At 40.2% G+C, this 24,382-nt stretch overlaps 1 protein-coding gene and 1 long non-coding RNA gene across 3 annotated transcripts in view; one reads left to right on the top strand and one right to left on the bottom strand.

Moving 5' to 3' along the window:
- IQGAP2 (IQ motif containing GTPase activating protein 2) overlaps positions 1-24,382 on the top strand; it is a 312,077-nt gene that overhangs the window by 194,726 nt on the left and 92,969 nt on the right. For both annotated transcript variants that reach the window (XM_010352822.2, XM_030926971.1), the window contains exons 9-13: positions 1,534-1,621; positions 6,092-6,255; positions 9,889-10,049; positions 16,239-16,363; positions 21,007-21,170. In XM_010352822.2, the coding sequence (XP_010351124.1) occupies positions 1,534-1,621; positions 6,092-6,255; positions 9,889-10,049; positions 16,239-16,363; positions 21,007-21,170 (702 nt within the window). The remainder of the gene's footprint in view (positions 1-1,533; positions 1,622-6,091; positions 6,256-9,888; positions 10,050-16,238; positions 16,364-21,006; positions 21,171-24,382) is intronic.
- LOC104653743 lies at positions 16,653-18,996 on the bottom strand. The gene is made up of 2 exons (XR_746723.2): positions 18,888-18,996; positions 16,653-18,126 (listed from the first exon to the last, which is right to left on the bottom strand). It is a non-coding gene; the product is annotated as an uncharacterized LOC104653743 (long non-coding RNA).

Raw genomic sequence — 24,382 nt, 5'->3', positions numbered from 1 at the left:
TTTTGAAGCCACGGTCTTCGTATTTTCCCAATAGTCAATCCTTTATATTTGAGGATGTCCCTCCTGTGCAAGACAGCCTGCTCCTAATCCTAACTCCATTAGTAACCACCTTTCTATCTAGTCCATTATTGAAAAATTTGTCTACACTGAGAGATTCTACTTCCTCACCAGCTTGTCTCTCATTAAGCTCTTGCCATGTCAGTTTCAGCTCCATGACTAAAATTAACCACTTTAGATTTTGGCGTTTTCTCTACTGGTGACTTCCACCAGCATCTGGCAGGGTTGGCCCCCTACCTTGAGCTTCTCTGCTCCACTAGCTTATGTGCGTCCTTGCTGCCGTGGTTCTCCTCTGTGCCTCTTTCTCCTCTTGCTTCTCCCTCTCAGTATGGGGATTCTTCAAGGTCTGACATTGAATCCCTTCTCTGTTCTTCCTCCATTGAGCTCATCCACTTATTGAAGAAATCAGCCATCAGCTTTATGCCAGCCTGTCCCAAATTGGTCTCTCTCCTACTCCACCAGATAACTTCATCTGTGTCCCTCTGGCTTTGTACCCCATTATATCAGAAGAGCTCCCCTTGCTGACATCTTTGGTTCAGAAGAATGATGGCCAGCTTTATCTCAGAACTCTTTATGCCTCCTGTGTCCCATCCATTGCTAGATTCTGCTGCCTACTCTTGCTGGAGTTGAATCTGTCGTCAACCTTCTAGTCTCACCAATCTTGCCTCAGTCCTGCCCCTCCTGACCTCATCGCATGACTCTTGTATCAAGACCTTCCTCGTGGGTCTCTCTGCCTCCTGTTATTCTTCAAGCCAATCCCTCTTAGAGCTAGAGGTTACAAAATTGATCTTTAACTACAGATCTGATGTCAACCCACCAGAAACATCCCCTGATTCTCTGTTGCCTACTGAATTAAACACCAAATCTTAGCTTAGCCTTCAGTTGACCCCCTCATCTTTTTGGCTAACCCTGGACACACACTCCAAGCTGTAGCCCAATGTGCTAAGCTTTCCATCTGTGTAACCAAATCCTGCTGTCTGTGTCCTATTCTTGACATTATTCTGTTGCTTGAAGCCCTCATAGATTATGCTCTCTTTGAAAAATTTTCTTCCCAATTAAGTATGAATACTTTCTAAAATAATGCTTATCGTACTTCTCTTATTGAACCTATTCTGTTCTTCTAGGTATATTTATTATTTGTGTTCTTGATTTTATTAGATCAAATCAAATGAAATTGGTGCTATTCAACTGTTTTTGATCTACAAAAATGGCAATACCAAGTGGTCCAAACTAATGTTTTCCACATTTGAAAATTAGCCCTTTTCAAAGAGTCACTGGGTCTGTCATTCATCTTTGTAATCTTTGCCAGCATTCTCCCCTAGTCCCCTGCACAGAGCAGGCACTCCACAAATGCTTGCAATGAATTTAAATAATTAGGGAATGGTTTTTATCACTCTTCACATTTTTCCATTTGAGTTTCAAGTTTTGGAAATATTTTATTTAACCTCAGAAATCAATGAAGACTTTGTTTTGCAGAATAGCTGTATTTCAGAAGAAGAAAGAGATGCTTATGAAGAACTGCTGACACAAGCAGAAATCCAAGGCAATATTAATAAAGTCAACAGTAAGTAATGGATCGTATGAAGGAAATTGATATTTCCATAAGATACAGACTTTCCTTGCCAGAATCCCAACACAACTCTCAATTTGTATACTTGGAAAACTGCCTTGTAAAATCTACTCAGTGTCAATGTTGCTCTTAATTTTGGTGCAGCATTTGGCAGTTTCCCCCTGGGCTTTTCTTTTGTGATCTCAGTCCACACAAAGTATCCTGAAGCTAGTCTGATTCTACCTTTCTGTTTCATTACAGTCCACATTTTGAATCTGTCACTTTTGGGGCTAATACTGAAGGTTATTTAGTAAAAGAGGATAACTTACAGATTGTAGTTGCTTGCCCATGATTATGCGATGATGTTCTATTGGAATTGTAAAAGGTGCTATTGACACCACTACTCTCTGTGACTTCCCAGTCATTAATCTGTAGCTCGTAAGATTTTTCTTACACTTGTGTAACTTTGGTGCCAGTGAATGGGACTATGGGCAGGCCAGATGAAATCTCATGATGGCAGCTTTGAGTCCCACACCCCTGAGCCTCTGTGGAGTCAAGCAGATGAGTTCCTCTTAGTACCTGGCTCAGGTGTGTGACTGTAAAGAACAGCAGACTCAGGTAATTAAAATAAACACACGCAAGGTGAGATACATCAATTTTTTTTATTAGTCTTTTCTCCTCTCTGGCAAAACCTATTTTTCCTTGAAGAGTCAGTAAGAAATTTCATTTGATGTTTATTTTTCCCTGATCAATCTAAATAATCCATATATACCGAAAAAATTAATACATGAAAGACCATTTAGCCTGCTTAATAAAACATGTGAACTCCCTGCCAAATTAAAATTTGGAGTGTCCACTAATTACAACAGTCCTAAACCTTGCCTTCCTTTTAACATCCTGGTTGAGTTTTGAATATTCTTTTTTGCTTGTAACTATAGAAAAGAAGTGTACCGCCACAGGTGTTAGTCAGAAGTCTGCTCCTAAGTTGCTGGAGAGAATATCCTAAGGGGCTCAAACAGTAATTAAGGAAAGCCCCAGAGGGTTAATGTAAATATCTAGGAGTTAACAACTGAGTGTGTTTGAGTATTTGCCTCACAGACACACAACTGGGCTGAAAACTCTCAATTACCTTTTTTTTTTTTAAGGGTAACACCTTAACATTTAGGATGCATGTGCCTGTTGTTTTATTCTTGTGAAATCTTGAACATGTTGCTAATGATACATGAAATGAAGTCCAATTTAAAGTTTGTCTTTTTGCTCCATGTGAAAGCTGAGAATTTCATGATGCTTGACAGAAATGAATTACAGGAGGAAATTAATGTTGCCGGTGAGACATCTGAGGTCCATAAGCTTAGAGAGGAAATGGCTCCATAGCCTTTAACCATTCCTTATTTTTGAAATATTTATAACCATGAAAACAGTTTTCTTTTTCATGTTAAATGAAATGCTTTATATAAATGTTTTAGTTCTTTACTCAGTGCCATAATTTCCTGATCACAAATTTAATGCCAAATTGGCTATACTTTTTTTTTCCATTTTGAAGTAAAAGGCATTGGATATTTTACACTAATGGCATAACTGGCTGAAAATATGAAGGCAAAGTTTGATGGCTTTCAGTGTGTTGAACATGATTATTCTGAAGTCTTTTTATCTCTCCCCATCTTAAAATTTATAGTCCAGTAGAACTGAAAGTAACCTTAGGAAAAAAAAAAATCCTCATTTTGATGACATGACAATGAGACAATTGTATACTTTAAAATATGTAAGAATTGACTGGGCGCGGTGGCTCACGCCTGTAATTCCAGCACTTTGGGAGGCTCAGGTGGGTGTATCACGAGGTCAAGCCTTCAAGACCACCCTGGCTAACGTAGTGAAACCCTGTCTCTACTAAAAATACAAAAAATTAGCTGGGCATGGTGGCAGGCGCCTATAATCCCAGCTACTTGGGAGGCTGAGACAGGAGAATCGCTTGAATGTGGGAGGCGGAGGGTGCAGTGAGCTGAGATTGTGTCACTGCGCTCCAGCCTGTGGACAATAGTGCGAGACTCCATCTCAAAAAAAATTTTTTTTAAAAATGTAGGAATCATTACTTTGACAAGGTTTTCCCCAACCATGTGGGTTATTATATTAAAATGTTAAGGCATCTACATTCATAGCAACCATAGTAATAGCATCAGTGACAACATTGGTGGTAATGTCAACAGATCTGTTGTCAGAGGCCTCATCTTTGTTCACATTACAACCATTTATCTTTCAGGTTCAGCAAATGCATTCCATTCATTGCATGATGTATTCTGTTAAGATCAGAGCTGGATATTTTGCATTTCTTTGCTTTTTTTTTTTTTGACAGGGTCTCACTCTATTGCCCAGTCTGATGTTGAACTCTTGGGCTCAAGTGATCCTCCTACCTCAGCCTCCCAAAATGCTAGGATTATAGACAAAAGCGACCATGCCCTGCCTGGACATTTTGTTAAATGCAGAGTGTAAAAGAGTGGTTGATCTTATCTTATTTTTTTTAAGAAATTGTTTATTTAATAGTGTTTTTCAGGCTAGGTGCAGTGGCTCATGCCTGTAATCCAGCACTTTGGGAGGCTGAGGTGGGTGCATGACTTGAGGCCAGGAGTTCAAGAACAGCCTGGGCAACAAAGAGAGACCCAGTCTCTACAAAAAAAAAAAAATTTAAAAATTAGCTGAGCATGGTGACACACAACTGTAGCCCCAGATACTCTAGAGTCTGAGATGGGAGGATCTCCTGAGCCCAAGAGGTCGAGACTGCAGCAAGCCAAGATTGCACCACTGCACTCCAACCTTGGCAACAGAGCAAGACTGTCTCAAGAAAAGAAAGAGAGAGAGAGAGAGAAGGAAAGAGAGAAAACTGTTTTAAAGACATGATTTTCTGATGTTTGAAATTCAGCTGTACAAGCCCGTATAATAAATTTATCAAAGGTACAGCAAGATCCTACCTAGGGTAATCCGAGATGCAGCTGAAAGGCCTTGGATTAACTTTAGAAGAACAGCAAATACCACAAACAACCACTAGGCCTTCATTTCTGAAATTTTTTGGTTTGTCACATTAATTTTAAAGATCAAAATGGTTCTCAGGGTCCTTTAGGTTAAGTGTGAGTTTTCTGGGGGATGACTTGAAGGATTCCATTCATCATAAGTATTTCCTGTTATTGAGTTATATCTCTTAGTAAAAAGATGGAGGAAAGATCCTCGTGAATGTATTTAGAGAACATAAATTGTCATTTTGTCAAAAAGGGTTAGAAGAATCTAAGCTTCAGTGTAGTCACGAATTAGGCAGACAAGCTAACCCTTGAAAGACTCTAGAAATTTATGGATGTGTGTTGCTTCTGCTACCCAGATGTCTTCTCTATAAGGCAAAACTCTGCAATCTCCATCTCATTTGCTCTTTCCTGATGGCAGAGTTCATCATTCATTCTCCCATTTACTCAGCAATTTCATTTTTGTTCTCTGAAAACTACGCTGAATCCACTGTTCCAAGCATTTGTTTGGTCACCACTTCATAATGTACACCTTACAACTGGTCAAGAGATCACAGAGTGTATTAGTCTGTTCTCACGCTGCTATAAAGAACTACTTGAGACTGGGTAATTTATGAAGAAAAGAGACTTAATTGACTCAGAGTTCTACATGTCTGGGGGAGGCCTCAGGAAACTTACAATCATGGCAGAAGGCGATAGGGAAGCCAGGCACATCTTCACATGCCCAAAGCAGGAGGAAGAGAGAGAAAGGGGAAGTGCTACACACTTAACCATATCTCGTGAGAACTCACTATCAGCAAGGGTGAAATCCACCCCCTTGTTACAATCATCTTCCACCAGATCCCTCCTCCAACATTGGGGATTATAATTCAACATGAGATTTGGGTGGGGACACAGAACCAAACCATATCACAGAGTTTATGGTTGTCTCAGATGTTGCAGCAACGTGTCTGAGTGCTTGCTGTGGGCTTACCTCAGAGCTTATGCATAGGAAGACACAGCAGTAGGACAAGGCTTGCTTCTGGTCTTCGTGTCGCTTGAAGTCTCCTTGGGGACCCCAGGCAGTACTAACACATAAGGAGCACGAGGAACATGCCTGCTAGAACTACATGGCCCAGTTTTAAATAACTGTGGGGTTCTCAAGATGAGAAATTCTTAAGGACTGGAGCAATCTGAAGGCTTCATGGAAAAGGTGAGACCAGAGCTGGTCCTAAAAGGAAGGATTTTGGAAGGAAGTCGTGCTACTCAGAAATGATCTCATAACCTAAGCTTCATCAGTGCTAAGGTTCTTGTAGGCACTAACTCCAAGGATTGGATTGGTTTGAATTACTGAGATAACATTTTCAAAGCCTTACCTACCCTCTGCCTGCAGCTTTTCAGAGTTTCACTTAGGTACAAATTCTTGGGAAGAAGGGCTGGTTGGGTGAGACCGCAGTGGAAAGAGCAACCATTCTGACAAAACGTGAACCCCCACCCTCAGGGCAGGCTGCAGTGGACCATATCAATGCTGTCATTCCGGAAGGTGACCCCGAGAATACACTGCTTGCACTGAAGAAACCAGAAGCCCAGCTGCCTGCTGTTTATCCCTTTGCTGCTGCCATGTATCAGAACGAACTTTTCAACCTCCAGAAACAGAACGCCATGGTAAGTCAGAGGAAACCCCAGCTGCAGGGATGGTAACTCTGTGTGCCATGGCGCACTAGGGAAGCCTAGTTAGGAAAGGGGAATAGGGGTATTGTACCAGCCCTGGTCTCACTGGCCCACCCGTACCAATTCCATGGCCTCCTTCCTTGTTAACTTTGCTTTTAGTCTACATAAAGAATCTAAGAGCATAGTTAGGAAATTCCAGCAGTGGTCTATATATATACATCTGAAAATAGGTTGTTCTTATTCTCTGTGTGATATTTGAAGAACCTTGGATAATTTTTAGCTATACCGATGTGGTATTTTTTTCACAATACATAATTTTTTTATACAGAAAATAAGCTCAATCTGCAATTTTAGAAACTGCAAATAAGACTATTAGCACCGGCTGGGCGTGGTGGCTCACGCCTGTAATCCCAGCACTTTGGGAGGCCGAGACGGGCGGATCACGAGATCGAGACCATCCTGGCTAACACGGTGAAACCCCATCTCTACTAAAAAAAAAAATACAAAAAAACGAGCTGGGCGAGGTGGCGGGCGCCTGTAGTGCCAGCTACTCGGGAGGCTGAGGCAAGAGAATGGCGTAAACCTGGGAGGCGGAGCTTGCAGTGAGCCGAGATCCGGCCACTGCACTCCAGCCTGGGCGACAGAGCGAGACTCGGTCTCAAAAAAAAAAAAAAAAAAAAAAGACCATTAGCACCATGGCTTTGATTTTTGTAAATTTGTGCTCCTTAAAAGGACAACAGCATTCAACAAGAATTTCAAACAAGGTTACAGTAATGAAGAACATGTTTACTAACGCTCTTGTAAGCCAAACAGTGAAACAAAATGAAAACTACTGAAAGCAGAACCAAGAATTCAGTGTATGACAAAGCTCGTATTTCAACAAGGTGGGGAAAGGATTATTTAATAAATGATGTCCTTGCAAGTGTTTAAGCTTTGTTAAGAAAACATTAACTCACTACACATATATCAGAATAAGTTTTCAACATAAAATGTTAAATTTAAAAAATTAAAGTTCACAGGAAAAACATAGGACAGTCATTCAATCTTTAAAGTCACAATCAGCACTTATCCACACACAATAGAGGCCAAAAACATGAGCAGGCAATTCATAAAACAAGAAATATACAAATGACAAAAAAAAGTTTAAATTCAATCAGAAGTGAAAAATATGTAAATTAAAGCACAGTACACTTACTATTTAAAATTAGATTGGTAGGGATTAGAAAGATTTAACCCAGCATAGATATAAATATGGGGCACAAACATCTCCTACACAGCCTCTGGGAGTATGAATTATACAGCTTTTCTGCAGGGTGGTCTTAGTAATATAGATCAAAAGCCCGTAATGCTGACAGTTACATTCTAGAAAATAAGCCTGAAGGATATGAACCAAATAGCTTTAGCCACAGAGATGTTTCACAGCATTGTTTATAATACTGAAAACCAGGAAACAAATGACTATTTAATTAATAACAGATTGCCTGTAAATTAATAACATTTATGGTGCTTGTACATGCTAGAAATTTGTGCAACCAGTAAAAATGATAATGTAAAGAATAATGACTAGAAAAGATATCCATACTAATATTAAGTGGGAAAAATGAGATTAAGATATATAGCATTATCTTGTTTTTTGCAATAAGAAAATGAAGTCATTTAGAGACAAAACCTCTGCAAATGTATGTATGAATTTAAAATACATAAAAGGATATACACAAAAGAGCTTGGGTGGTAGCATTTGTTTCCTTATTCTTGCTTATTAAGACTTCTGTATTGGCTGGGTGTGGTAGCTCCTGTCTGTAATCTTAGTACTTTGGGAGGCTGAGGCAAGAGGATCACTCGAGGCCAGGAGTTCAAGACCAACCTGGGCAACATAGGCCTCATCTTTACAAAAAAATAATAATAATTAAAAAGACTTCCTATGTTTCCTAAATAGAAATATAGTATTTGTAATAAAAGAAAAATAGCTTATTTTCTTAATTTCACTTCGGTTCTCTCATTAATATTTTATTCCACTTCTCTGGCTCTGAAGCTCAAGGCTACTTAGGCTTGAGGACACTCATTCATCCTCGACTGGCCATAGTTAACCTGTGGCTGTCCAGCCCCATTTCTTCTTCCTCTCTCCTTATCCTTTTTGCTGTATACCAATTTAGGTATCCATGGACAGGTCACTGAAAGAGATAGAGGAGGTGAATTATAAACGATTCCATTCTGCTCTTATAATTTGGTACCTTATATATTAAACTTGTATTTAATGTAAGATATTTGAATAAAATTTACTTACATGATCTCCATGGTAACCCCTTCTTCCCATTTGCTTTGGAAGATTAAACTAGCCTTTTTTATTCTGAAATCAGTTTGCTGCAAGACTTCTGTGGAGATCCAGAAAGATATAATAATGCATTTTAAGATGAACATTATGTTATATATTAAATAACTATAATATCCTAAATATAAAATATGTATCAGGTTTTCCTTAGTGATTCTTTTTCATGCTCCTCCTCCTTATGTCCCTTCAATATGATGAAAAAAATATTCCTTTTGAAGTTGGGCCAAGATCATATGAAATGGTTAAATGGAAGAAGATATTAAAGGGGAAGGGTGTTCTGAAATCTAAGACATATTTTTTTGGATAAGCTAAACCCAGATTTTAAATAATATAAAACTGGAGTTCTGGCCAGGCACGGTGGCTCATGCCTGTAATCCCAGCACTTTGGGAGGCTGAGGCAGGCGGATCACCTGAGGCCAGGAGTTCGAGACCAGCCTGGCCAACATGGCAAAACGCTGTCTCTACTAAAAATACAAAAAATTAGCTGGGCATGGTGGTGGGCTCCTATAAACCCAGCTACTTGGGAGGCTGAGGCAGGAGAATTGCTTGAACCTGGGAAGCGGAGGCTGCAGTGAGCCTAGATCATGCCATTGCACCCCAGCCTGGGCAACAAGAGCCAAACTCCATCTCAAATAATAATAATAATAATAATAATAATAAAGCAAACCACACCAAACAAAAAAAAACCTGGAGATCTTTGCTTGCTGTACCAAAAGGTCACCTCAGACTTCTTCAAATATCTAGACCTGGTAGCGCATTTTAAAATTTCTACCCAATTTATGAAAATGTCACTTAGACTAACTTTTTTCGAATTAAATCAGTAGTCTTGGTTTGAAGACCTTGCTTTGTGCTTCACATTATAACTTTTCGGTGAAATTCTCCCAACCTTCCCTTAACCCTTAATTCAAACTGGAAATCATTAGCTGTGCTAAAATCTTACCTGGCACTCTCAATCAGTGACAATGTTATCTAGTCCTTGGCTTAATTATATGACTGGACTGAGCCTTTAAGCAGCCAGTATAGCTAGGAGTAGGGATCAGCAATGGGAATGCAGATATTTGTGGAATAGTAACTTTCCACTGTAATCAACCCAGTCCCAAAAAATGATCATCTAAGGAAAACCCAGGAGCCATATGCCTCTTCTTAAAGCCGGTGGAAAGCAGGTGGCCGTGACTCCTCTTTCTGCCAAGCGGTCAAGTTCTTTTTCATTGTTTTGTTGAAATGTGCATTGTAAACCTCCATCATGCACGTGAGGTGTGTTGTGTGGGGAGCTTATGTTGCCATATGTTTTCCAACAGAACTACTTGGCCCACGAGGAGCTTTTGATTGCTGTGGAAATGTTGTCTGCTGTTGCTTTACTAAACCAGGCCTTGGAAAGCAACGATCTTGTGTCTGTGCAGAATCAACTCAGAAGCCCCACAATAGGCTTAAACAATCTGGACAAGGCATATGTGGAACGGTAAGGAACATTTTCCAAACCTTCTTTCAATGCAGAAATGCATGTTTGGCAGATCTTACAAGTGAGGAATTTGCCTGTTAGTGGAGAAACCATATACCATGCTCATGTTTCTTGAAAACTAGTCTGTTTTAAAAGTCCTTCTAATTAGTATCCTTGTTTACAGTATTCCTTTGGGGAAGCAAAAAGAATCAGAAAGTGATCATCCTGTGGCAATTAATAAATGACTTTGTCCTTGGCAAAGATTATTTGATAGGCTGAAAATAAAAGAACTATTGGAAACATACCTTTCCTTGGGCATCTTTTAGAAACCGCAGAGTGTAGAAGAGTTGGAAGCAACTTTAATAATCATCCAGTCCAATTCTTTTATGTCACTGATGCAGAAACAGAATCTGGAGTCATGGACCTAAAATTGGGCAGTTGGGCCCCAAACTCCACTTTTCTGATTATTAAGCCAAAGAAATCCTGAGACCACTGTGGGTGATGGCAGTGGGTAACAACATCCATTTATCTTTCATTTCATGTTTCTGAAGTGTGCTACCAGATAGTACAACTGATAGCATTATTATAAAACACCATAGTGGATCTAGAGAGAAAATAAAATGGCCAGAATTGGGAGCCAGATGAGAAAGTCGCTGAGACAAAAGTCCCAGTTAAAATGAGTGAATCTTGGATTCTTGTAACCACCAGGGGGAGATGTCTGCACGGATCTTGACAAAAGCTCTTTTCAGATACTGATTTTGGAACTGCTCTAGTAGGCAGGTTGGCCAATTCTCTTGGGTCATGTACAGTTGCAAAGGAAAGACCAGAGATTTCTTAGGCTAAACAAATGGTATTTGACCACTTGTCTGTGTAGAGAATGGCCAAGAAGTAATGGAAAGATGTGGGTTCTCCTTGTTTTTAGTCTTTTAGGAGAAGCTAATTCTCTTGTTCTACTTAAATTTGGCCATCTGGTTCATCTGACTCCTTCGAGTCTGTTTCCAAGATAATTTATATCTACTTCCACTGTTTCTGTTAATGGCACCATTCTCTCCTGCAAGCTTAGAAACCTGAAGCTCAATTTGAGTTTTCCTCTGCCCTCAGCTAGGCAACCTTGTGCTCTAAAAAGCCTGCCGTCAGTAGTCAATCTATGTGCCTTATTTATACCTCTGCAAGACATTTCCATTTCCCTACAACTGCCCTCACTTAGACTTCTCACTTTTGCTTCTGTAGTAACCCCTAAATTGGTCATCCTACTTCTTTTCTCTCCCCATTCATTAATCCTTCCTACCTGCCAGGCTTTGCCATACTTTCTTAGTGCTGGAGTAGAAGACAGAGCCGGTCCATCCCTTATGAAGCTCACAGGCTAATGGGGCATCCTGCTGAGACAACTGTCCAGACTGTCCCACATATTTAGCATCCCTGGCAACTGCCCTCCACATGACAGTAGCCCCTGACTCACCCATTCTGATTATCAAAAATGCCTGCTTCCTTATTTACAAATATTCTTAAAGAAGTGGTCCCATTCTGTTTGAAAACCGTATTTATACCTGTACTTTCCAGCTGGGACCTACAGGTGGAGCCTCACAGTTCAAGTGTTCTGTGTGAAAAACTTTTAAAATGTGTTTTGTTTTTGTTTTTGTTTTTATTTGTTTTTATTTTTTATTTTTATTTTATTTTATTTTATTTTTTTTTTGAGACGGAGTTTCGCTCTGCCACCCAGGCTGGAGTGCAGTGGCGCGATCTCAGCTCACTGCAAGCTCCGCCTCCCAGGTTCCCGCCATTCTCCTGCCTCAGCCTCCCGAGTAGCTGGGACTACAGGCGCCCGTCACGTCGCCCGGCTAGTTTTTTGTATTTTTAGTAGAGACAGGGTTTCACCATGTTAGCCAGGATGGTCTCGATCTCCTGACCGCGTGATCCGCCTGTCTCGGCCTCCCAAAGTGCTGGGATTACAGGCTTGAGCCACCGCGCCCCGCCTGTTTTTTTTTTAATTTAAATACATTCTGGATCTGGAAGACCCGGTACTGACATGGGATTTAATGGCCCACTTGGGTTCTTGTGTTGACACTTGTGTTGGCCCCAAATAATCTTCTACAGCCTTGGCATCTTAACTTGGGATCTTGGAAGCCCAGTTTTGCAGATTATCAGGTTTCAGAAACATGGCTCTGTCCAGGGCCTCTCCCCATAGAGTGCAGGTGCTTCATAGCACAAGTGTGCTGTGCATGGCCACTTTGACAAATTCATGCAAAGTCTCTCCCTGTTCACCATGGCTTCTACTCTTGGGGCTGTGTTTGCCCAGAAAGATTCTTTTGTCTAATTCTCACAAAAGTATTGTATGGGTTAACATTAGCCTTGGGCATACACTGTTCCCAGATTAACTGTTCTAAAATGTAGTCCTGTTTGTAATTCTCCTGTTTGATTGTTTCTTGTTCTCATCCGAGTTAAGAACAGACTTCTCATTCTAAGCATGTTGCTCTGACCTTACCTCCAGCTCCATCCCTACTCGTATCTTGCACTTCAACCAAGTCCAAGTGTACTTTCTGGTCTCTGTGTTCCTATGCATGGTCCTCTCACCATCAGGAACTTGGTACCTTTACCCAGCTCAGCCGAACACAGTATTGGAGCTTCTGAGCCCTGCCTACCATACATTATGTTCCGTGAAGTATAGCCATGATTCTCCCCACCCCAGCATCTGATGTTATCTCTCTTGGGACGTAGCATGATGTGATTGGAGGAACATATGCCTTGGAGCCAAAGATATCTGAGTTTGACCCTCCCTAACTAAACCTTTTTCCTTCATTTATAAAGCATGAAAACAAAAGAAACGAAAGCCCCACTCTGCATTTGCAGAACTGTTTTCAGGATTCAGTGTTTGGTTCAGTGCCTGTCCTAGGGAGGGTGCTCCACCAGTAAGGATTCCCTTCCACTTCTTGCTTTGAACCCCGTTATATCTACTCTTATGGACTCTCTACTTTAATAGCCCTTCCTGTCTCTGCTTTTATACCTTTCTGGAATTTTTGTCGTCTTACCGACTGGTCTGAAAGCATAAAGGCTGCACCTTTTTCCTCCTAATATTCCTGTAGTGCCTGCCACATTTTACATATAGTAAGTAAGTGCTGAACTGAATTGGATTACTGATCTTCTCAGAGCTTCCCAGGTCTCTTAGATTAGTAGACTCCTTACTAGTCTGTCCATAAATGAGGTGAAGAGAACTGAGAGAAGGAGTGAGAGGAGAGGACATTTACCTGTTTAGATAAACTGTTGCATATTTCCCAAAGTTGGTAACTTCAGTACTGGAGAGAAATACTCGATTGGAAAAGCCTGTGGAGCTCTCTTTTGTTACTTTGTAAAAAAAAAATTTTTTTTTAATTATTATACTTCAAGTTCTGGGATACATGTGCAGAACATGCAGGTTTATTACATAGGTATACATGTGCCATGGTGGTTTGCTGCACCCATCAACCCGTCATCTACATTAGGTATTTCTCCTAATGCTATCCCTCCTCTAGCCCCCCACCCCCTGACATGCCTCGGTGTATGTTGTTCCCCTCCCTGTGACCACATGTTCTCATTGTTCAACTCCTACTTATGAGTGAGAACATGCATTGTTTGGTTTTCTGTTCCTGTGTTAGTTTGCTGAGAATGATGGTTTCCAGCTTTATCTGTGTCCCTGCGAAGGACATGAACTCATCATTTTTTATGGCTGCATAGTATTCCATGGTGTATATGTGCCACATTTTCTTTATCCAGTCTGTCATTGATGGGCATTTGGGTTGGTTCCAAGTCTTTGCTATTGTGAACAGTGCTGTAATAAACATACGTGTGCATGTGTCTTTATAGAAGAATAATTTATAATCCCTTGAGTATATACCCAGTAATGAGATTGCTGGGTCAAATGGTGTTACTTTAAAAAATCTTTTCTCTTTATAGCTTGTTTTTGTTCATTTCTTAAAAAATGATGGGTAGTTGTATTTCTTTCTGTGTTTGTTTTTAACTTTCCCATTTCACTCCTGTTGGGTCAGCATTTAGACGTTAAGTGTGTGGGATGCCCATAAGGACTTTGCGCTTTTAGAGTGGTCTCCGTCTGTGAGGGACACTAACCAGTGCAAGTTAACACTTAGCCATTTTGTTATTGTGGTCAGTATTGTTATATGTTGCTAGTGTATTTCACATCTGCACTTGGCAAGGCCTCATTCAGCAACAGACAATAAATTGTTACCACCATTTCCTATTTTTGAATGATGTTTTTCTCTCAAGCTACTCTCTATGGAAGACACTGCATGTCACCTTGAAGCATGCAGAATTTTGAAAAAGTTTGTCACAACCAAGAAAACAGTTTTAGACTTCATATGATGTTTCTTCTTTTAACCTCTGCCATTACTAGATCCCTAGAGACTATTCAGAATTCAAACTGCAGAGTGACTCATTATGTACACAGAAGATTGTTCTTCATTGCCCTGGTGTAAAGACATAAAAGCACACTAGGCCAGGCGCGGTGGCTCACACCTGTAATCCTAGCACTTTGGGAGGCCAAGGCAGGCAGATCACGAGGTCAGGAGATCGAGATCATCCTGACTAACACGGTGAAACCCTGTCTCTACTAAAAACACAAAAAAAGTTAGCCGGGCATGGTGGCGGGCGCCTGTAGTCCCAGATGCTTGGGAGGCTGAGGCAGGAGAATGGTGTGAACCCGGGAGGCGGAGCTTGCAGTGAGCCAAGATGGGGCCACTGCACTCCAGCCTGGGAGACACAGCGAGACTCTTCTCAAAAAAAAAAAAAAAGAAAGAAAGAAAAGCACACTAAACTATTTAGTTTTAATTACTTTTGGCTGGAATAGTTCATGTTAGCCTATGGTTGTAACATTGGTTCTGTGAAAATTGAACAGTGGGAAAATTGATAATTGAAAAGTAAAAGTTTCTTAATATGTCAGTATGAGTAAGTTTTTCCCTGAAATTTCCCCAGACAGAAAAGAAGTAATTGGAGTGATTGACTAAACTGTGTCTTCCAGAGGGCTATGCACAGTGAGAAGGGTCATTGGTCGTAAATGATGGGTGAGAGGACCATTTTTAATTTTAATTGTATTTTTTTATGGAGACAGGGTCTCCCTGTATTGCCCAAGCTGGTCTTGAACTCCTGGGCTCAAGCGATCCTCTCAGCCTCCCAAATTGCTGGGATTACAGGTGTGAGCCACCATGCCAGGCCTAAGAGAGATTCTTGAGTATTGGCTAGGAACCTTTGGAGAAAAGGGCAGGTGAAAAGGAATTTCAGTATATACTGGTTTAACTCATGTGCCACCTCTTCAGGACAGCATACAGTAAAGATTGTGTTACTCAGCAAGGTTTCTGGAACTGCATTTGCATGTTATCTGATTCCTCAGTGGCATGTTAGGCCTCAAGGTGACTCTATATTAGGGTTGTAGTAGAAAAGGTCTTTTAAAACTTAGATTTTGGAAGGAACAAGAGAAATAATGAAAAGAACCCTTGATGATAGAAAGATTGAGACCCATGGTAACTCTGAATTTGGTCCTGTAACAATCATCTGAAGACTGAGAAGAACCAAGACATACAAAGGGGAGGAAAATTAGTAACCAGGGAAAAGTAATTTCGCAGACATGAAAGCTTCCAGTTTTGCTTGAGTTAGGTACAAGTTTCAATTTTGAAGAGCTTTCATTAAACAGAATTTGTTCATAAAAATACTTTAAGAAAACACCATTAGTACAAGTAAGCTTGGTGTATGTTGACAGATCTACACAAGACAATTTTTTTTTTTTTTTTTTTTTTTTTTTTTTTTGAGACAGAGTCTCGCTCTGTCGCCCAGGCTGGAGTGCAGTGGCCGGACCTCAGCTCACTGCAAGCTCCGCCTCCCGGGTTCACGCCATTCTCCTGCCTCAGCCTCCCGAGCAGCTGGGACTACAGGCGCCCACCACCACGCCCGGCTAGTTTTTTGTATTTTTTAGTAGAGACGGGGTTTCACCGTGTTAGCCAGGATGGTCTCGATCTCCTGACCTCGTGATCCGCCCGTCTCGGCCTCCCAAAGTGCTGGGATTACAGGCTTGAGCCACCGCGCCCGGCCACAAGACAATTTTATTTGCCTTTCTACTCTTTGTCTGACCTCATGACAACTATGTTTGACCATGTGTCATAGTTGAGAAACATAACATAAACAAAGAATGAATGTCTCTGATTAACATCATGATTATTTTCTCTTCCACAGTTATGCAAACACACTACTCTCTGTTAAACTAGAAGTTTTATCCCAAGGACAAGATAACTTAAGCTGGAATGAAATTCAGAATTGTATTGATATGGTTAATGCTCAAATTCAAGAAGAAAATGACCGTAAGTATAAGACACTTGCCTTCTCTAGCATAGTGAGAGAAGAAGGTATCTGGACAACTTAGTTTTCTAGATCAGGGCTTTAAGTTTTTACTCAAGGAACTTTGTGAGAGCACACTCCACTAATATGCATACCTTTATTTATATGTAGATTTTATGCCTATACCACTGTACCAATATATTATAAACATTACAAAGCCTATACAAGAATTCATAATAGAATAAAATACACAGGTAAAAGGCCTGATATATTCTGGTTATTTGTACTTCAGAGACAGCTAAATAACTCATATTTTTAAGCACCCAATTTTATTTTGATATTTTATTTGGGCATTTTTTTTTTCTGAAATATGACACGATTTTTCTGCCCCACAAATGGAGAAATTGGAACATAATCTAACTGTTGCTTAATGATCACAAATCATGGTGATTTGCTGTGTTTCTAGAAATTATAAGCTGCCAGCGTGAAAGCACACCAACCTTGAGAAGATATGCCCTGAAACATGCTTTCTTGAATGTCAGCTTGCTGCTTTATCATTTGCATCTTGCTTATGAAAATAGAGTGAAGAATGAGGAGCTATGTAGCTTCTGCAGGCCATACATTCACTGCTTTTCTTTAGTATGCATTGCCAAATTCAAGCTTCGAGCTGTGTTTTCCACCATGAAAACAAAGCAACACGATCTTCTGTGACTTATGAGCATTTCACTTGTCAACAACAGTGGATGAGTGTTGCTAAAATCATTGATCTCTCCTCCACCTTCCAGCTTTGACTTTTCTAACTCATTTGCCCCAAGCTTGAGAATAGAGTGGGCAGATACTTCTCTCACCTCTTATTAAGTTTTATTCTAGTGTGTTTGGGTAAGGTCTTAGGTCTGGTCTTCTAATGCTGTATTTCACTTAGGAATACTAAGATCACTCTTGAAATAAAACATATGACTTTGTTAATTAATTGCATTTGCAAAGTTTTCTTCTTTTTCTTTGCTATTTCCTGTGAGCACTGGGCCAAAAGTCAAGGCCAGTTTTGGTTCTTGTTTTTTAAACATATTCTCACTTTAAGCCCCTACTGTAAAACACAATCCAGGTGTGCTACCCTGTATAAGGTACCACGGATGTACCACTGTTACACTGATCCCTGGACACTTCCATTTTGTCCTTTTCAAGTTGTGTACAAATCTAAATTTCTTTTGGGATGGCACAGCTTCCTGTTGCCTCTGCATTTCCTTTCAGTGAAGCATTTAAAATCTCTGCAATCAGACAGCTTGCTCACAGCCCACTTAGCTCTTTTCTGACACTTGGCTTGGGAGTTTATGGTTCTTGCCAGACATTAGTCAAGACGCAAGCTGTAATTTGAGCAGATGTTCAACATCAGGCGGGGGTTGGGGGACCACTACTACTCCTAGTGTCCTGCTACAGAGCTCAGTCCCCCAGCCTTCTGCCCTTCTCCACAACCACTGGCTTACTCCTCTCAATCTCCTTCAGCAGTGGTTTGGTTGCTATGGCAACTGCCACCCAAGAAGTAGGACTCCTTTCTTTTGGTAGGCAAAACAAAGACTCACGTCCCATCTTTGCTTTCTAACTTTTTCCTCAATTCTTGGCAATACCCATGCTTCAGTTCTGCTTTGGTTATTTCTGTATGTGCTGCTTATACAAATGAAGGTATGTTAGTTCTCAATGCTGAAAGACTGTGGAGTTGACATTGATTAAAAGGGGGAAAATGCCATTTTTGTTCTTGATTATCAAATAGAGCCTTTGCTTTATTTGATTACTGGGGGAAAAAAAACAAGTAACATTTGCATAATTTAGAGAATTGTAAATAGATATTATTTTTAAGCAAAAATCTCATTTGATTGCTGTGGCTTTTATCTATCAAGGTAACAGCACTACTAAGTTATTCTCCCTAGGACATTTCACACAGCCACTATAACACTTCTGTTAAATATCTTGTCATAAAGGACATATGCCATAACCAGAAAAGGTATTTCAGACATTAATATTTCCTTTCTGGAATTTAGGAACTTTAATACAGAGTATTTAATTTATCTGTGTTTTGGTTTTATTTTTTCTTTTGTCAAATTAGTTCCTGAAGTATTGAGTTTGGTATCATGTTTAGTCAATTGCTCAAAAATCTAAAATTTCTAAAATACACCATTGTAACCAGGCAGGAATTGATCAGTGTAGTAATTAAGTCATTTGAAGAGCTGAGAATTTTTCATGGACGTTTTGAAGGTGCATTACTTTTGCCTCCCCACCTTATTCTTGCCACATGCTCTGAGATCTAATTCCATATCTGAGTTGTAATGGAGGTAAGCAGCTAATGGAAAATGAGAAATATAGAAGGTGAATTTAATGGAGAAGCTAGCTGCTGAATGCATTTCCTCAGGCTCTGTTGATTTCTTACCGAAAAGTTTGCTTTTCCCAGTAGAACCATCAAGGAGCATTATTTTAACCATATAGCCTACATCAGGAAGTTTTCTTCTTTGAGTTTTTGCTCTTTAAATTTGTTAGGTACAATTCTGCCTAGGTTACCTCATCTGCTGCCTCAAATACATGAACTCTAAAAGAACGCCCACTCTCTTGTAGACTAGAATGTTATCATAACACGTGTTGATATAAAGAAGTGGACCATGGGCTGAGTAAAGCTCAGCAATCTTTGTTCAAATAGGATTTCTCTTTTATTTATAAACAGAGGAAGTGATGCACATGTTCCCAGAGGGCTTCTGGGTAATCTTTCAGCTCCTATGATATCATTCACTATGACCTCAGCAGCTTGTATTCTTAGAAACGCAGCAGACAACAACTTTAGCAGGTGATTTCAATCAAGTCAGCTGAAATGCACTCATTTCCAGGTGATCGGCCTTGGTTCTGTTAAGACCATTTTTGGATGGGGTGTTTTAAGGTATTTAGAACAGTTTACCCAAGGGGGGTGACCAGAGAATGGCACTAAATATTCCATGCGCTCCAGTTTATAACTTCTACAGGGTAAAACGAGAGTACCTTGTATGTAGATAATACCTAGACTTTCCAGAGTTCTCTCAATATTTACAGATAGTATAACTTGCACATTAGAGAAATACTTTTGCTTTTTCTTCAAACATATTTAAGTATTATAGTCTGGAATGATTTCTAGGAGTTTTGATGCTTTTATTCTTCTTACAGGTAAATCTTTTCATTCTTAACAAAGTGGTGGTTATGGGCTCGTCTATTCAAGAAATATTTAGCTAAATATTTTACCTTTACTTGAATGTCAAGCTAGAGATACTGTTTTTTAAAAATGAGAAGTACTCATTCTATTTCATGGCATGTCACATTTGTGAAGTGACTGGTGATCATTTTAGATGAAATCTAATGGAAAAAATGAGAAATGTGAAGTTTGACCTTAAAAATGCTAATATTCTAAGCTTATTGTTCATTAATATCTAGTTTCTTTAACAGTCCTTGTCCGTCAGTACTAATCTAGGAAGCAAAAGCCCCTTGGCAGTGTGTGTATATGCGTTATATGTGTGTGTGTGTCTATCTAAATGCATATTTTTTATGAATGGATAATAGTTTATTTTTTAGTAATAACATGTTGGGAAGTAACCTCTAACCTCTAGATAGATCCGTTTCGTTAGAATTGCAAAAACTTTTCGGGTTTCATAGTTTGACTTCTGTGCTTTTCATTTGTGAACCCTATAGTCAGTCTCTCTCTCTCTCTCTCTCTCTATATATATATATATACACATATATATATATATATTTTTTTTTTTTTTTTTTTTTTTTTTGGCAGGGGGAGCAGAGTCTTACTCTGTCACCCAGGCTAGAGTGCAGTAGTGCAATCTTGGCTCACTGCAACCTCTGCCTCCTGGATTCAAGCGATCCTCCTGCCTCAGCCTCCCAAGTAGCTGGGACTTGAATAGACATTTCATTTCTTTAAAGATGATGTACAAAGGGGAAATAAACACATGAAAAGATGCTCAAAATCATTAGTCACTAGAAAAATGCAAATCCGAACCACAGTGTGATACCACTTCACACCCACTAGGATGACTGTAATAAAAAAGACAATAACAAGTGTTGGTCAGAATGTAGAGAGCTACTCAGGAGGCTGAGGCACAAGAATCTCTTGAACACGGGAGGCGGAGGTGGCAGTGAGCCGAGATCATGCCACTGCACTCCAGCCTGGGGGACAGAGCAAGACTCTCTCAAAAAAAAAAAAAAAAACCCAGCAACTGGGACCTTGACAGAAGTCACATTGAATCTGTAGATCAATTTAAGAAGTAATTCCATCTTAACAATATTAAATCTTCCAATTCATGAACATGGGCTATCTTTTCACTTATTTAAGTTGTCTTTAAGTTTTTTCCCATGGTGTTTTATAGTTTTCAGTGTACATGTCTTATGTTTCTTTCATTAAATTATATCTAAATATTTATTCTATTTATAATTATAATGTATTTGTAGTTGCACTCTATTATGAATTGAATGTGTTCTTAATTATATTTTCAGATTGCTTATTATGAGTGTATAGAAACATAATTAGTTTTGTGCCTGGATCTTGCATCCTACAACCTTGCTGTACTAGTTTATTAGCCTTTTGCAATAGGTGATACTAGAGAAGTTATAATGTACTGTGACTTAAAAGGAAAACTACTTCTTCATTTTCTAGGAGTTGTAGCTGTAGGGTACATCAATGAAGCTATTGATGAAGGGAATCCTTTGAGGACTTTAGAAACTTTGCTCCTACCTACTGCGAATATTAGTGATGTGGACCCAGCCCATGCCCAGCACTACCAGGATGTTTTATACCATGCTAAATCACAGAAACTCGGAGTAAGTTTTAGTGTATCTGTTTCTTTTAAATTTTACAGGCTGGGTGGCAGGGGGAGGGAAGAAGGAAGATTTGACCCATTTACGTTAAATCTCATGAGCTTCTTGTCCCAACAATTACCTATGAATCAGAATGGAAATAATAGAGCTGTTATTTTCCTGGTACCAAACATTAGGGGGAAACCAGCTCCAGAGCTATTTATTGCTTTAATTCTTTGACTAAAAACTCTGTTGTAGGTGAGTTCTTATTCAGAGTTCAATTCATTGACTATTTCCTTAGTAGATACTACATGCACAGTTCAGTCCATAGCTTCTGGTAGAGAAGATGGGGATACAGAGGGACATATAATACCGTTTGAATGTTCTCTGACCTTATCTTCAAAATGCTTAGAAACTGATTGAGGCAGTGGACATTGTCACATGGAACAGATAAGTAATAGTAAAGATAAGGGTGCACAAAGTGTCAAATAGAGAGATACACAGATTGATTTACTGATGTTGGAGACTGTCGGGGACTAGAATCCTAAGAGAAGTTGGTGTGGAGGTAGAGCAGAAGCTGTCCTCTTGAAGACTAGTGACTTTTTCCGAGTACAGAGCTTGTACCGCTATTATAAGGAGCCCCACAAAGACTGGCCTCTGTGATAAGGCCGGTGGGCTGAGTGGTGAGGCTGATGTGATCTGTCACCTAAGAGTGGGAGTGATGCCACCTGGGACCTAGCCACTTATGGCTGCCCTGTCTTCAGGTGCAAACCCAACTGAAAGGGTGGTTGTCTCCTCTGTCTAGGTCTTTAGAACCTAGGAACTGCCTCATTCGAAACAGGAAAAACATCCTTGGTTAATGCAAACATTTATTGAGAACCTACTATTTGTCAGGCATGATATTAGATCCTCATGTATATCATCTCATTTAATCATCACAACAATTCATAACAGCCTTCTGAACCATTTTGTCATCATTATTGCCATCTTACACATAATGAAACCAAGATTAAGTAACTTGTTGAAAGCTATCTAAAACGTGACCAGGCACGGTGGCTCACACCTGTAATCCCAGCATGTTGGGAAGCCAAGGCAGGTGGATCACTTGAGGCCAGGAGTTCGAGACCAACCTGGCAAACATGGCAAAACTCCATCTCTACTTAAAAAAAGAAAAAATACAAAATTAGCCAGGTGTGGTGGCCCACACTTATATTCCCAGCTACTTGGGAGGTTGAGGCGCAAGAATCTCTTGAACCGAGGAGGCAGAGGTTGCAGCGAGCCGAGATCGCGCCATTGCACTCCAACCTGGGCGACACAGCAAGGCTCTGTCTCAAAATAAATAAATTAAATTAAATAAAACAAAATTAAAGCTATCTAAAAGATAATTAGTCCTGAGACTACATACAGTTCAGGTCTGTCTGATTCAGAAACATTATAATTACGTATTATGGCAGATGGGAAAAGATGTTTACTGCAGCTTCATTTGCAATAACAAAACACGAAAAACAACCTAAATGTTGTTAAGCAAAAAAAAAAAAAAAATCATGCTGTGATGTGCACATAAATGAATACAGACTTGTGTATGTGTTGGGAGGGGCACACACACTCTTCTATGTGTCTAAAATATTTCTGGAGGGAGGATACCTTCTGGAAGGTGAACTAGAAGGCTAGTATGGGTGGGAGATTTCTTTTTCACTCTGTTTTTGTACTGCTTGGATTTTTAATTTTTTTAAGGAGTGTATGTATTAAATCATTACTCTTTCTAAACTTTTAAAAACCAATGTAAATCCTATCCTCACTACTCCACTGCCTCATTGAAGGTGAGAGAAAGTTATCCCCCATGGTGGCCCCCTCTGCACTGCCAGCCTTCTGACAGGAACGTCAATAGCATTGCCTGACCCTCCTCGCTTTGCCAAGCGCCCCCACTCACATCAGTCTTTCTCATTTAAGCCTCATACCACCTGTGGAATGGGTGCTGTCTCATCTGATGTGAATGAGCCTGAGGCTCGGGACGGACGCCTGGCCAAGGTACAGCCAGTGAGTGGGAGAGTGAGGACTCATACACAAGCCTGGAGTCCATATATCCCAGGAGGAGGAGAGTGGGCCTTCACCTTGATGTTTCCACTGAGGTGGCTGTGGCCATGCCACATGGTAAACTTATAATCATTGGAAGACAAAATCATTTGCTTTGAAGATAGACATCAAATCCTGGCTTTGCCACAAATTGGTTATGTGATCTTGGTCAAGTCACCAAATCTCTATATGTTTATTTTTGCGTGTATAAAACTGGAATAATAGTACCTGTCTTATAGGATTATGGTGAGGGTTCAATGAGAATATACAATATGTAAATATAATATATATCAATATATAACTATAGGTACTATTAATGAAGAATATGTGCACATGTTTGTGTAGCTATAGCATTTAGCATGGAGCCTGGCACCAAAAAAAGGGCTTAAATAATGTAGCTAGTATTATTGTGCACACCTATGGTTGCCTTCTAAGTAAGGGGTGAGTGATCTCAAGGTTCTTTTTTTTTTTTTTTTGAGACAGAGTCTCGATCAGTCACCCAGGCTGGAGTGCAGTGGCACCATATCAGCTCACTGCAACCTCTACCTCCCAGGTTCAACCGATTCTCCTGCCTCAGCCTCCCGAGTAGCAGGGACTACAGGTACCCACCATCATGCCCAGCTAATTTTTGTATTTGTAGAGACGAGGTTTCACCATGTTGGTCAGGTTGGTCTTGAACTCTTGACTTCAGGTTATCCACCTGCCTCAGCCTCCCAAAGTTCTGGGATTACAGGTGTGAGCCACAGCACCTGGCCTCAAGGTTCTTACTAGACGTAGGGTCTGCTCTGTTCACACACCAAAGTTGGGGTCTTCTGAGGACAAATAGAGACAGACCTGGGTCCCTGTCTGCCCACAGCCACATGGGGGTTTGTCTTTGAGGTGAACCTGACTCCACAAACCCAAGGCCTTTCATAGGCAGGCAGTATAGGTCCCTTCTAGATGGAACATTCTAGTCTAGATTGAGATAGAACTCCACAGGAGTCCTTTGAAAGAAGCCTTTGAATGCCCACACCGTGCCAGCTCTGTGTCAGGCATCCTTTCTAGGTGCAGAAGCGGTAGCTTTCATGGTGTGATTAGAGCATTAATAAGGAGCCTAGGGCTCTGCGTTCTAGTTCAGGCATTAAACCAGTTAGAGTATATAATCAGAGGTTTGAAATATACTG

The sequence above is a fragment of the Rhinopithecus roxellana genome, chromosome 3, assembly GCF_007565055.1.
Source record: "Rhinopithecus roxellana isolate Shanxi Qingling chromosome 3, ASM756505v1, whole genome shotgun sequence".
Lineage (NCBI taxonomy): Eukaryota > Metazoa > Chordata > Mammalia > Primates > Cercopithecidae > Rhinopithecus > Rhinopithecus roxellana.
This window is presented reverse-complemented; position numbering and strand designations above follow the sequence as displayed.